Genomic DNA, 14,872 nt, shown 5'->3' with positions numbered 1-14,872 from the left:
GGGTAGCGACCCATGAACATGAATTCGAACTAAAGCAAACCACGTACTAGGTAAGATAAGTCAAACAACATAAGGACATAAAACACCAATTTGGACGAACTAAGTGGGGTTTGAGAAAGGCGCTTTGAATCTCAAGTTGAGCTAGGTACTGGATTTTAAAGCCTACAAAAAATGGGTTGTAGTCAAACTCGAGATAACGCTTCGGTTAAGTTCACAAAACTGAGCCATACCTCCATTTATTATACTCACAATATATACAACGAAACAAAAAGGGATAGGTTTAACTACATTCTCTCTTTCTCAATCTCTCACTCCCCTTTTTGATCAGCCATTACCCTCATGCATTAGTGGAAAGACCTTTTTCCCTCACCTTTTCCAGTTTCTTTCACATCATCTCTTCCCTCTCCTCTTTGTCACTTTATTCTCTTTGTCTTCCCTCCCTTCTCTTTATCTATCTTCCTCATCATTGCTCCTTTTCTTGCTCTCTATCAACCTCTTCGCTTTCCCTTTGTTTCTCATTTCCTTCTTCATGTCCCACTCTTCTCTTCTATTCTCCCATTTCCTTTCATCTTTCTCTTTCCCCTTCAACTTTAGAGAATTTTGTTCATTAACCCAACTTGTGTTTGAGTTGAACTATGCTTGCTTCGGGTTGGGCTTGAACCAAACATCCCTGGTCTTAACTAGGGAATATTGATAAACCAACCCCAGTCTTACCATCTATAGACTCATACTAGCAACCTCAAGGGACAATTTACAATTTCTACAACAAATTTTAAGGAACAACTGTGAAAACTCACAACTAGATTGGTCCATGTTGAGGGATTTCAATTGCTCCCATCTTCCATTTGTCACTCAACTATAGATGATGACATCGGTCTTCAGTTAGTTTTGGATCATAGAGTGTATCCTTGTTATTATGAGACAGAGCATTTCAACAATATTATTAGAAAAATTAAAAAACAAATGGAGAGCACACCAATCAAATTAAAAGAAAAGCTTTACAAGATGGTAGTAAGACTAGCTATGCTTCATAAAAGTTGAATGTTGGTCAGTCAAGAAGAATGATATTAATAAATTGAGCGTAGTAGAGATGAGGATGTTGAGATAGATAAGTGGAAAAAGTAGAAAAGATAAAATTAGAAATGAACACACTTGAAAAAATGCATGAGTAGCTCCAATGGGTGATAAACAAATGCTCTGTTTGTTTTTGCTGTGGGAAGGCGCTGAATGTGCCAAAAACGTTGGTCCGACGTAGCAAGCATGTTTGGCTTGCCAAGTTCAAAGCTAACAGTCGATCAAATGCGATTATTTTTTTTGCTGAATCAGTCGACCAACAAAAGTTGAACGAATCCCTCGGCTACACAACACCTCTCTCTCTATCACTCTCACTGTGTAAGAATAGAAGGTGACACTGGAACTCATCTAAATCCATTCAACAGCTCTTCAAAAACATGAATTTCGAGAAACTTATAAAGAAGAACAAGAAAGAAAGATAATGGGTCTGGAGAGAGGGCCAGGGAGTAGTCGAGGAGAAGTGAGAGTAAACCCTAATTGGTTCACCATTTCAATTGTTGATGATGTGAGAAATTAGGGAAACCATTGAGAGGAGATTAGAAGGAGACTGGGTTTTAGTTTCAACTTTCAACTGGTGGGAACATTGTGAAATGGGAGAGGAGAGGCAGACAATAGGATAAGGTACATAAGAATGTGTGGAGGGAAATTGAACCACTCGTCCTGCCCTGAAAAATACCATTTCCTACACCCTATTCATACAAAATATAAATTTTTGGGTGATTTAGACTTGCCCCCATATGTTATTGTCAATACTAGAGATACCCCCTGCATTTTCGAATTGATGACATGCCCCCCTTGACCTAAGTCTGTTGTGAGAAACATATATAAGTGATCAAAATGCCATCATCTTCAACCTTAAGCAGATTTTTTTTCCCAAAACCCAATCATCACTCATCTTCAATCTTAGGGTGAAGTTTTCAACCATTTTCCTCAAACTTAAGAGTCTACTTTTTCAATCTTAAATTTAAAAAATCACACGATAATCGATAGAAATAATTTACCTTAAGACTTTACCAACTTGAAATTTGAATGTTTTACCTTTGGTCTCAACCTTAAGATTTCATCTCCTTCAACCTCCAAACCTCATAAACAATATAAGATTTTGGATGAAGCGAAGATGATTTTTGAATAGAAAAATCAATGATTCTTTATAATACATGGAAGATGAAGGATTAACAAGAGGTTGAATAAGGTAAAAGTGATTTACCTTATTGGTATTAAACTTGAAAATGATGTTTTGACTTGAGGTTAAAGGCGATGCCATTTACACAATCGTAGTTAGTCTCTTAGATAGAACCTAGGTGAAGGGGGTATGTCATTAGTTTGAAAATGTAGGGGGTATCTCTAATTTTGATGAAACATAGGGAGTAACTCTAAATCACCCTAATTTTTAAGGTGCATTATTATTAACATGTATTAAAATGCATATTTCATCGTGGTGTGATCATTTGATCATAATTTTTGTAGATGGTGGGCCCCACAATCATGGTGTATAATTGGAGGGATCCTTGAAAATAATTCTTGAGAGACCTTACTTGATTTTAGATTTTTTCTCAAAATTTTTCAACGTGTTATGAGAGAGAAAGAGACCTAGAATAATTTATATGGAGAGTGGAAACTTATTTAAACTCGCTCTCATTAGTAAGAAACGTAATTATGGGTATGAGGCAACCAAAAAAATAGATTTGATAAACCAGACTCCAAATATTTTGAGTTAAGGCTTTGTTGCTATTGTTGTTGTTGTTGTTGTGTAATATTTTTAGAGTCGTGATTTTCTAATTCAAAATTTTCACTTGAACTATACACGGTTGACCTGGCAAGGGCACAAAGCCATAGATATTTTTCTTCGGGATTCACAAGGAAAACGATCAACAATTCTATGCCCTTGAGAATAAGTAAAAGTTGGGGTGCCAATAGAAACTCTCATTTAACAGCACAATTAGACAACACTTTTTTTTTTTTTTTTGATCAGTATGTTACCAAACAATATACTCAATTCAACAAATTGCTTTAGCAACAGCAACAACAACTTTCTCTCAGCTTCAGCAACTTAATTCAGTATCAGCAACTTTACATACAACTTTTCCAAATAGAGCAAAAGAGAAAGTCAACTAGGATGGTTTGGGGAATATTCAAGTTGAAGGTTCAAAGAGAGTAAGAGAAAAACCCAAAAGAAAGTGGATGGAGATAATGAAAGCATATATGAACTCATTTTCAAAGACAAAAGACTAGACTCTGGACAAAGGGATGGAGGAGCAAGATTCATTTAACCAACCCCAAATATTTGGGACAAGGCTATGATGTTAATGTCAGTGTCGTTACTATTGTTGTATCTGTTAAAATACTTTACTTGAAAAAGAACAAAGTATAATCAGAAACTCCCAAGAGAATAAGAAGGAAGAAAGATATTGGAGAAAAGACTGAACTTTCGGTAAAGTGGCTTTTCCTCCGTTTGCTGGGCCTGGGCCTACTCTACTCCTTTATAGTGTAGTTCCGTCAAGTACCGTCACCGTCTGCCCATGGTGCGTAAGATGGGGCCCCTTCTCTGAGTAGCTCAAGTGAGATAGGTTTGAACAGGCGTTTATGCGATCGACACCCGGTGCAACTAAACCTGAAGCTTGACATAGCTAGGCCTTCCTTTACTGGTAGATCTAGAGCCAAGCGAAGGGAAGCTGCTTCATCGAAATAGACTTATGCCTATACTACTTATACTTAGAACTTAATTGAGTGCACCCTAACCTTTTTTTATTATCCTACGTCCTACTATCTCGCATGATGATCGATCCTATGTTCCCTCATTGGAAGGCTCTAAACTCCTCTTCCCAGCCAGCAATTGATGATCGAATGACGGCTATTCCTTAGGCCTGTATATCCTATGGGGAATTCTTCGGCTTAGCAGCCCAGATATCTTAGTTCCTCGGTAGGGTTGATTCCTATAAAGTAGAAAACCAAAGAAAAAGAGGCTGGCTGGGAAAGGAAAGAGTCAAATAAGACTCCTCTCACCCACGAACCCTATTTTTAATAAAAAGATGGTCTTGGGACAAAACTGCCCCATATACACTTAAGATATGATAAGGTGCAAATGGGTGCACCATAACACAATGCAACGACCTAAAAGAAGAAAATAAATTAATATTTGTAACACTCCCCCTCAAGCTAGTGCATAATTGTCATACATGCCCAGCTTGTCAATGGTCTCGTGTAAACGGATCCGAACCATTGCTTTGGTAAATACATCGGCCAATTGTAACTCTGATCGAAGAAATGGAGTACAAATGATATTAGCAAGTACCTTCTCCCGAATAAAGTGAATCAAACTTTATGTTTTGTCCTCTATGAAAGACTGAATTTGTAGCAATATGAATGGCCGATTGATTGTCACAAAAAAAAAAAAAAAAAGAGGCACAGGAGTAGTACAAGTAACACCCATCTCTGAAAATTTTCCCTATAATTGATGATTTACTTCAATTAGATTATCAATTGGCTTTGCACCAAAATGCCCTATATTAGTTAGATGATCCAACATATATTTTCTTTGAGAATTAGCAATTCCTTTGCGTGACTGAGCAACTTCAATGCCTAAAAAAATTTAAGAGGGCCAAGGTCTTTCATATCAAAAACATAACTCAGATACCTTTTAACCTAGTCAATCCGCCTTTGATCATCTCCTGTCAATATGATGTCATCTACGTATACAATAAGTATCGTAATATGCTCCTGGACTTTCTGAATAAAGACACTATGATCAAACAAGCTTCTCTGGAAGCTAACACAACAAAGAACATTGTTGAACTTTTCAAACGAAGCCCGAGGCGATTGTTTAAGTACATATAGAGATTTGCGCAGCCGACAAACCTTATCCTTCTCATTTTCTGTATAGTAACCAGGAGGTAATTGCAAATAAATCTCTTCATGAAGATCCCTATCAAGAAAAGCGTTCCTCACATCTACTGATACAATGCTAGGAAAGGGTAACAACAACAGAAAGAACCCGGATGGATGTCAATTTAGCTATTGGAGCAAAGTCTTGTTGTAATCCACCCCATCAACCTGAGTGGATCCCTTAATAAAAAGATGGTCTTGGGACAAAATTGCCCCTATACACTTATGATATGATAAAGTGCAAATGGTTGCACCATAATACAATGCAATGAACTAAAAGAAGAAAATAAATTAATATCTATAACAGTATCTTCATTAAAGACATTATCTAAACTTGAGTGATCCAAGCTATTGAATAAGAAAAGGACACCCCATGAAGAATTGAACTTGTGATATTGTAACTCTTACACATGGGAAGAACCAAATGAACAAAATGGGTCTACATTCTAAAGTTCAAAATATATGAATCTATTACAAGACAAAGTATGTTGTTGTGAAGGGGTTCATTCAGATAGTTGGGGTTGAAGATTTTGAAACATTTCCCTATTTGAAAAATAGTCACTAAGTCAGGGTTGGGAGTAAATTGGTAAGGAAAAATTTAATAAAACCAAAAATATATATATATATATCAAGCTAGGGTCAGGGCCATGTATTGTTCCTACTATGTGGTGTTTCATATTTTATCATCAAATCCCATGTTAAACTACAACAATAAATAACCAAATGCCATAATGATATCATCCATGCATCCATAAGTAATCACAAGCCTACAACATTTCAATGTTTATGTTATTTAAAATATATAAAAATTCCAATCATAGGTCCCAATAATTCATTAACCGGTCAAAATAATCAAAATCAATGTCATCCTCATTTGCATCCTCATTATCTAATGTTTCATCGGTAAAATGACCGCCATCATCTACATCAAGGTCTTCTTTTCTTACTAGTGTATTAGGTTATCTTTTGTTTATCTCGATTTAATTACAAAGTTTGCGATTTAATCGCAAAGCTCATAAAAGTGGCAACTTTTTGAAAATTTTGTGATTAAATCATAATTAAATATGTGAAGACAAGGTTACGATTAATCACGACTTTTTCAATAAATCATAGAATTTGGTAACTGGTGGTTGTTTGACAAATGCATTTCCATCAGTTAGAAGTGAAAAATGCCTTTATCCATGAAATTTTGCATAAAGAAGCCCGCATAAGCCTTCCACCTAGGAGGCACGTTTGCAAACTCAAGGAAGCCTAATTTTTCTTTCCTCCTCTTTTTGATGAGTAAGGTAAAGGATTAAGGTAGGCCCCTACCATAAAAATATATTAATTAAAAGTTACAATCTATAGTAATCAGACCTGTTGGAATTCTTATATTAGTTATTTATGGAAAAGAAATTGTGTTCCTGGAAAGCAAGGTATTTATCTAAGGGAGAAAAGCTCACTTTGATCAAAACTACTTTGGAAAGCATATCAGTCTATCACCTCTCTATTTACTATCCCCAAGAGCATGGAGGAGAGATTGGATAAATTGGTTAGGGACTTTTTGTGGCATGACAAGAATGGGGCCAAGAAGCTGCATTTAGTGAATTGGAAGGTGGTGTGCGAAACCAAGAAGAATGGAGGCTTAGGAATTAGGGGCTTTAAGGTTTCTAATAGGGCGTTGCTTAGGAAGTGGTTGTAGAAATTTGGTATTAAGAATTCAAGTCTCTAGAGAAGAGTCGTCAGGGCCAAGTATGGGGAAAAATTGAAGAGTTGGGAGTGAGGAGGTCAACACTCCGTACGGGTGTAGCATGTGGAAAGGCATAATGAAAGTTGGGCCGGATTTCAAGAGATGGGTGAGGTACAGAGTGGGAAAAGGCGATAGGATCAGATTCTAGAGGGATTGGAGGTGTGGGAACTCAGCTCTTTGTTATCAATTCCTCTGTCTCTACAACCTATCTCTAGAGAGGGGGTTGCCTTGTGTTACTTTCTTGAATCTTGAGAAAAAACGAATTTATGTGGAACTTGGGCTTCAGAAGGGATTTCAAAGACTGGGAAGTTCAAAACCTCGAAGACCTAACTACTCTCCTTGATTAGGCTCGTTGGGAGTCCATGGCAGATGATGGGAAGGAGTGGACCCATACCAAAGGCTTGATTTACTGTTAGATCCTTCACTTTAGGATTGCTTGCTTATACTAGTTCTTCTCAACTCTTTCCTTCAAAGTTCATTTAGGGTTCGAAGACTCCTCTAAAGGTGCGCTTTCTCACTTGGCTTGCTAGCCTTCCCCACTCTAGATCACCGAATGAAATGGGGTTTTATAACCCAAAACTTTTGCTTTCATTGAAAGTCGAATGGAGAGTCAGTAGATCATATCATGATTCATTGTGTGGTATCTCATTCCATTTAGTCCTATTTCTTTGAGCTTTTTAAAGTTTCCTGGGTTGTTTCAAATTCGGTAGTGTCTCTTGCACAGAATTGGGATTCTTCTTCGTTCTCAGGGAGAGAAAATATTGTGGTGGCTTCTTCCTTTCAGGATATTTTGTTAAATATTTAGGGATTGTTGTTTTTCTATTATAAATTTTTCTCGAGTTCCAAGGGTGTTTTCTACGAGGACTTCAGTATAAGTTGGGGCACTACGAGTGCCTCCTAGTTGGCTTGCTTTGTTTTGTTTTGCTTTTTGGCTAGTCAGCTCAACGGCCTATTGTAACTTTGCTTTTCTATTATGTTCCTAAATAAAAATTTATACTCGTAAAAAAAAATATGTATCACTTATTTTTTGTTCACCATAGAAGTCAGGGGATTTAACATCAACAATGGATTAGATAATTAAAAAAGGTTACCCATCACCTAACATGTGTTATTTGTGAAAGAAAAATGCAGAGTCAAACGAATCACATCTTGATTCATTGCTCGGTAGCGCAGTAGATTTGGCCCCATTTCTTCTCCTTATTTAGCATTGTTGGGTGCTTTCCATCTACTTCGCAAGCTTTGTTTCAATCATGGCTGACGAGGATCCTCATTCTCGACTTACAAGAGGATCTTGTGGAGCATTAGCCCATTTGTGATTTGTTGGGGCCATTAGGAGAGGAAAATTGCATTTTTGAAGATAAGGAACCATCTTTGCAAGAGATGGCCATGTCAATAATGGGTCTTTTGTATTTTTGGATTAAAATCTTAAGAGTATAGGGGGTGTTTTTGAATATAGGCAAGTGGGAGGGGGTTTGTAGCATTGTACATGTGTAGGTTTGTTTGGGGTCCTTGTTCTAGGTTGGTCACCTCAACTTCCATCTCTATTTCCTCATTGAAGTTAGGATGATTGGGACTAAACACAGTGACACTCCTTTTGAGACCAACCGTCATCTATATTTAGATGACAACGATCCTCTTTTACAATCCAAAAGAATTTATTAGAGTGTTGAAAAAACCATTTCATCTTGTTAAGGACACTTCGAGAGTGCCACATATGAAGCCAATATGTCACATTCTTCAATAAATCAAGTCCACTCCTAGTCAAGGCTCTTTGATTGCATTTGGAGTTCTATTCCTACTGAACTAACTCTACCAGCTCCAATCACGATCCAACATGCTCTCTATTGGTCCTTGCCATCACAAAAAAGAGTCCAATGTTTCAATTAAGGCATGAGACAACAGCACCACGGCATTCATGATCCTCCTAATTCTATCTATCCCATCATTGAATTTTGCATAAAGATCCTTCCTTATATTATCTGTGAATAGTGATCTTCAACCACACAATTCACCTTCCCACTTTCAACCATCTCTATGTTTCAGGCGAACACAAGGCAGAGAGATCCAATCACAAGTAGAATCTTTTGCCATCCTAGGAATGGCAAAGACTTGCCTTTAAATGCCATGCCTGATCAAACCTGTTGAACAGTATATTCTCAGTTATTTGACTAAGCTTTAACCTATGGAATATTGGCTAGTACACAAACCAGCTAGGTGAAAGTCAATAGAACCAGTCTAGTACAGTTAAACAAACTAACAAACATAAAGAACCTATTAGTTGGTTATTCCCACACCTCTCAAAGTTCAACATAACATATTTAAGCCTGTACAACCCAGATTAGGATCAAAACAATGACTATTTTATATCCTAAGTGTTCCCTACAGAGTTTAATAGGAACAAAATACTTTATTGAAGTTCAATCAAATACTGGCAACAACTGCATGCAATAGTCAAGTGATACACTGAATACCAGTAGTAGTCAACTCAAACCAACCATATCAAACCTACATTACACAAAATTATTCACCGGCTATGGATAAAGACCATATATTGTCAAAAGATCAATCTTTGCAGTTCTCAAATTGAATGAAAGCTATGGTTGATTTCTGTTGCAAACAATAGTAATCAGAAGAAAGAGTAGCTACCTGTGTTTTTCTTTTCCTTCCGTAGCTAGGGCAATTTTCGCAGACCAAATATGTGATTTATGAGTAAAACACTATCAACTCTAACTACATGGATCAACATTAGAGCTGTGCATATAAACTGATAAAAGAGTATATGGTAGGCATATATATACGTAAAAGACGAGTTTTCACAGGCTGATATGTTACATAAATATAGCATTATCACACCAACTGTACCAAATTATTCTTTTTGATAGGCACATGCAACCAAATTATAGCAGCAGATATCCTTTTTAGAACTGAATTTGTAAGGAACCTCCAAAAGTCAGAAGCCATCAAGTATTCTAACACCAATTCACTTTAAAAAAAGTCAGAGGCCATCATGTACTGTAATATTTTACGTGCCATTTCTTATGCAATAAATAATGTATGAGAGAGGTTGGAAATACAATTGATTAAAAAAATATCAATATCCAAAACTGACCACAATATCTAGCAGATGTAATCAAGTAAGCTGTAAACATTAATATCCTGACAATGGGAAAAAGTGAACAAGAGTAGAAGGAAAAGTAATCTGAAGAATAGGACAAAGGGAACTACCGTATTTCCCCATCCTCTCCAAGTTCCCCATCTTCAAGCTCCTCATAAGCACCATTTCTACGGGAACCATCCCGGTGGTCTCTCCTATGTCTCTTATGCCTGCTTTCTCCATCAGATTCAGGTGTGTACGCATGCTGCCCACAATTGGAAGGATAAATTACAAATGCAGGACTTAATTTTAGTGAGAAATAATGAAGCCAAGAAATGAACTCAGACATGTACCTTCCTTGATTTTTTGCGGTCACCACTATGCCTACGGGACTTCTTAGAATCATCTTTCTCATCTTTTTCAGAGCTTACATCATCTGCCCCACTTCGATTTCGCTTTCGGTGTTTCCTATCCTTGTCCTTTTCCCTTTTTTTGTCCTTCACATCGATTACATCAACATTTTCACTCTCTGTTTCATCCTTAGATCGTTCCTTTCCCTTTTCTTTTTCACGTTCTCTCTCTTTTTCCTTTCTTTCTTTCTCCTTCCTCTTCTCCTTATCCTCTCTCTCTTTTTCCTTCTTTGCCTGAAGATTCAAGTACAGATATCATATAGCATTAATTACCAAACGTCATAAGACCTCATCATAAATAGAGACAAACAAAGTTACAAAAAATAAATCATTTGTGAAATGATAGTTTCTTTATAGAAAATCAAAAAAATTAAATGTTCTTGTAAATATACTAACGTATATTCCATGTGAGAAATGATACCAGGATATGAAAATACCACTAGAAAATTAAAGATTTCATGCTTACAATTTAATGAAGACAAAATGTCTTCAAAGCTTCCACATGTAATCCCCTTTTTTACAAATTTTCCTTTGATGGGCAAACTTGCTGGACACTAGTATTTATGTCGGACATGCTGATACTCAATATTCAGATGAAACTTAATTTGGCAAAATATGGTTCAGCTACTATTTATTAACTTGATGATGTGAGTTCCGTGTATATTAGCTTACCTCTTCCATTGTTTCTTTTTGCCCACTCGCAGGCAAAGCCCTTTACAACAAAAAAATATACGAAGCCTAAAATAGAGAAGAAGGAAAGAAAAACTCACGACAAAGGTACGCTGGTATTTAAATGGTTCCAAATACCTCTCTTGTTCTTCCTTGAAATTTCAATCTTTATTTTTATTTTTGTTCTCAAAGATAGGTAATACCTTTCTTTCTATCAGTAGGTAATACCTTATTTGTGTATCTGTACTTATAACATCAATCACCTTCCACCTTATCCCAAATATTTAGGTCAGCAACATGAATCCCATTTCGCCATTTCACTTTGTCTTGGGCATATCATCGATCAAGACACATTAATCCTTAGGATACCAATCCATGTCATTCTTGGCCTCCCTCCTGCCTTTTTCCAATCCTTCAACCTGCACCAAACCGCTACATCTCATTGTTGTTATTTTTTAATCTTATTTGTGTAGGACAAATCATCTCAAACAACTTTCCTTTATTTTATCCTCTATAAAGGCTATTCCTATATTTCTCAAATGTTCTCCTTCTGATTTTTTCGTTTCTAGTCCAACCAATCATCCATCTCAACAGCCTCATCTCTACTGTGCTCATTCTATGGACATCATGTTTCTTTACTGCCAATATTCTACTCCCTAAAGCATGGCTGTCTAACTGTAGTCTTTTGAGGTTCCATTTATTCTAATTGGCACATGTTGATCACATAAAACTCCAGAAGCACTCCATTTTATCCACCCATAGTTGATTCTGTGGGCAACATCCTCATACTGTATAGTAAAAACCATTCTTCCAGAACTATACATTTTCTTGAAAGGTGCAATATGTATATTGTATACAAAATCAAGTTAAAAATAGGGGTCTAGATGACCAACCAATACAAGAAAGGGCCTTGAACACTACACCTACAGAAAAAGTTTCATCTGAACATGAAGTCTTCAAAAAAGAAAGAAACCCCTTAAGTCTTTATGCAATTTACAGTTCAAAAAAAAATTTATCAACCCCATGGCAGAAATAATAGTATCTTGGAGAGGTTCCTCATTCCCTTCAAAAACTGGCTGTTTGTTTGTATCTCATAATATATTAAATAAATTGGCCAAACACGTCAGCATATTAGGTTTCATGAGATCACTCAGTTAAGCACTTTAAATCAGAAAATGGAGAGTGATGTGCAAAAAATTCACATAGCAAAGCCAACATTCAAAATCATGTTCAGATAGCTACACCGTAAAATGAATTCAGCAGAAATTGTACCAAAGATAAGCAATCACACGCACAATGTTTCCAATTCTCATTAAACATATCTTTGTGATGACCTAAATACGAAAAAAAACAAAAAACCTTAAAACCCGAATGAGGCTGTGCTTTCAATTGGAGTTCAATGCAGATTTGATAATAACACAAATTTTCAGAGACTATTAAATATGTGCAAGATACAGAGAACTGGGGAAGGACCCATCGGCGAAATCTATCATCTTTTTTCTTGATAAGCATGTAAGATAGTGGTTAGTAATCAGCAGGTGAAAGTGGTTTTTCAACCCAGGGTGCAGTATCAACACCCAGAGACTTTAACAGACTTAGCAGGCTGTCACCTTCCATAATCTATAATCTTTAACATGCAACTAGATTCAATCATAGCCAGTATGGCTCAACCCAGATTCAGACACCTAGATTTCCAAAAAAAAAATGAGAATAACATGGCAAGGAGGAGACTATTTACATCGCACACAGTCACATTTCTAGACCAAAGAGCAAGATTAAAAAAAGAAAAAGAAAATTTGTTAAAAAAAAGTCGAAATAATTCAGACAGGTAGATACCTTTTCTTCCTCTCGCTTTCTCTCCTTCTCTTTAGCCTTTTCTTGCAAAAGGGTAATGTATTCCTCAAAGATCTCCTTCCTGAAGCTATCATCCGCGATGGACCTAACAAGTGCATCCCATCAATAATATTATTGAAACCAAAGCTGGATAATTGAAATTAGGAATTGCAAACAGCGAGGTTTGAACAATTGACATCAGATACCTGTACTCTTGGCTGTCTTCAAAGAGTGGTTTGCAATCCTCCCATTTTGAAGATGCAGTTATCTCCTATAATGAGGCAAAACACATGGAATTTACTTGTAGATAAAAGTTCTACTATTTTCCCGAGTAGTGTGAAGTGTGGATCTAATACAATAGTTTAACACATATCCTTGCTATACCTTGATGGAGTATAATAGATCAGAGAAGTCATCTGCCAAATGCTGACGCTTTTTAGCTTCTTTCTCCTCCTTCTCCTTGATCCTTTCTATCAGCTCATCGAATACAAGCTACAAACAGGTTGGCATATCAAATTAGATTGTTGGTGTAGACAAAGAAAATGGACACACCAATACAACAGACATGGTATTACATTTCCACGAAATATACCGGAATATTTCAATTTCTACAGATCTTGACAAAATATTCAACTTTTAAATTTTTTTACTTTTGAATATATGTAAGTGGAAATCACTGTTTATTTAGCAAAATATTTTTGTGAGTAAAAAATTGTCTGAAATAATCAAATTTCAGCTAGTTGTTTGACTTTACACCCCTTGCTAGTACTACCCCCGAATGGCTAAAGGCCGTGCCCGTATCTACTCTAATTATATTACTTAAATGTAAATCATTGTTGGTAGTCCTAAGGATGGTATAGAAAATTTTAATATAATGATTTTACATTGAAATAATAATATTCAAGTAATGGATACCATAGTGAAGCCCTCAAAGAAAGCTTTCTAAAGGTATTGTTTTATTGTAAACAGATCGGTAGATTGGAAGTTGAGATATTTTGAAAAAATCAAGCAAAAATAAAACTATTTATTAAATGAAAAGGGGGGAGGCGTGACTAGGTGGTACAACTTGAGCGGGATAAACACAACCACATGCTGAGTTCAACCTCAATTTTCAGGTCTTGGGTTATAATAGGAGCTATTTGGACTGGGATCGGGTTAAACCCTTGGACTAGCCAACTAATCTTAGCAAATATAATACATAGATGCATAGATTGGTAACTTCAAATTTAACACGACATTCTTTTACGCTTCCATCTTCTTGGTCTCCATCCTATGCATTTGCTAATTGGCTCTTAAATTGTCAGAATTTGTGAAGATGCTTGCTCACTAAGTTTGTAAGGTTTGTGACTATTGATACCACAACCTGGGCTCAAAACCCGACTTCACCCACTAATTACCAACGACTACCCTTTTGGCCTAAAAAAAAATTGTAGGGTTTTTTAATCAACGCATTTCTCTCAAATATTTACCACCATTACACCGATTGTTGAGCTTTGTAAATTGTCGTTGCCTCCATCCTCAAGTTGCCTCACCTTTGGTTTACAATTAGGGCTCGATTGGCATCCAACATTACTTAGCCAGCCTAAGTTGGAACCTAATATGTGGCTAATGTAAGGGATGGTTTGCATGTCTTTTAAATGCCAGGCAACAATCTTAATGATATTACAAAACTCCCTTCCCAATAATTTTTTTTTTGAAAAGGTATAATATATTGATAAGGGCAAATGATACAAGGAGACCGAGAAAGCCTCACGAGAAACAAAGAAAAGAAACTACAATCTCAGTGATTACATAGAGAATGCCATCTAAATACGAAATCATCAAAAGAAATTCCCGCAAACTCTATGTTCTGTTTGGACCAAAGGTATAAACAACACAACATCTCCAAGAAGGTCGCATAAAAGCTACTATTCTTGTTATTAAACACTCTATTATTCCTCTCTTTCCAAACCCCCCAAGAGATAGCCGAAGGAAGCATAGCCCACAGAATCCGCTATGAAAAGCATTACTGGTCCATTCTTCTAACAACGAGGAGAACTTACAAGGAAGGACCCGGACCCAATTAATACGGAACAGACCAAGGAAAATTGACCAAAAAATATAAGAAAATGAACAATGGATTAAAATTTGATCAACAGATTCCCAATAAAATTACAATATTGTGCTCAGTTCAAGTGAGAT

At 36.4% G+C, this 14,872-nt stretch overlaps 1 protein-coding gene across 1 annotated transcript in view; it reads right to left on the bottom strand.

Annotated features, from left to right (window-relative positions):
• Nucleotides 1-482: 482 nt before the first annotated feature.
• Nucleotides 483-14,872, bottom strand: part of LOC147406980 (pre-mRNA-processing protein 40A-like) — a 33,410-nt gene continuing 19,020 nt past the window's right edge. The window contains 5 exon segments of the mRNA XM_086435348.1: nucleotides 483-10,044; nucleotides 10,133-10,423; nucleotides 12,695-12,797; nucleotides 12,898-12,962; nucleotides 13,076-13,183. Of these exon segments, the coding sequence (XP_086291474.1) occupies nucleotides 9,907-10,044; nucleotides 10,133-10,423; nucleotides 12,695-12,797; nucleotides 12,898-12,962; nucleotides 13,076-13,183 (705 nt within the window). The 3' untranslated portion in view covers nucleotides 483-9,906.

Source organism: Akebia trifoliata, chromosome 3 (genome assembly GCF_017979445.1).
Source record: "Akebia trifoliata isolate Shusen 1 chromosome 3, ASM1797944v1, whole genome shotgun sequence".
NCBI lineage: Eukaryota > Viridiplantae > Streptophyta > Magnoliopsida > Ranunculales > Lardizabalaceae > Akebia > Akebia trifoliata.
Note: the sequence above shows the minus strand (reverse complement) of the source record. Positions and strands in the feature narration are given on the sequence as shown.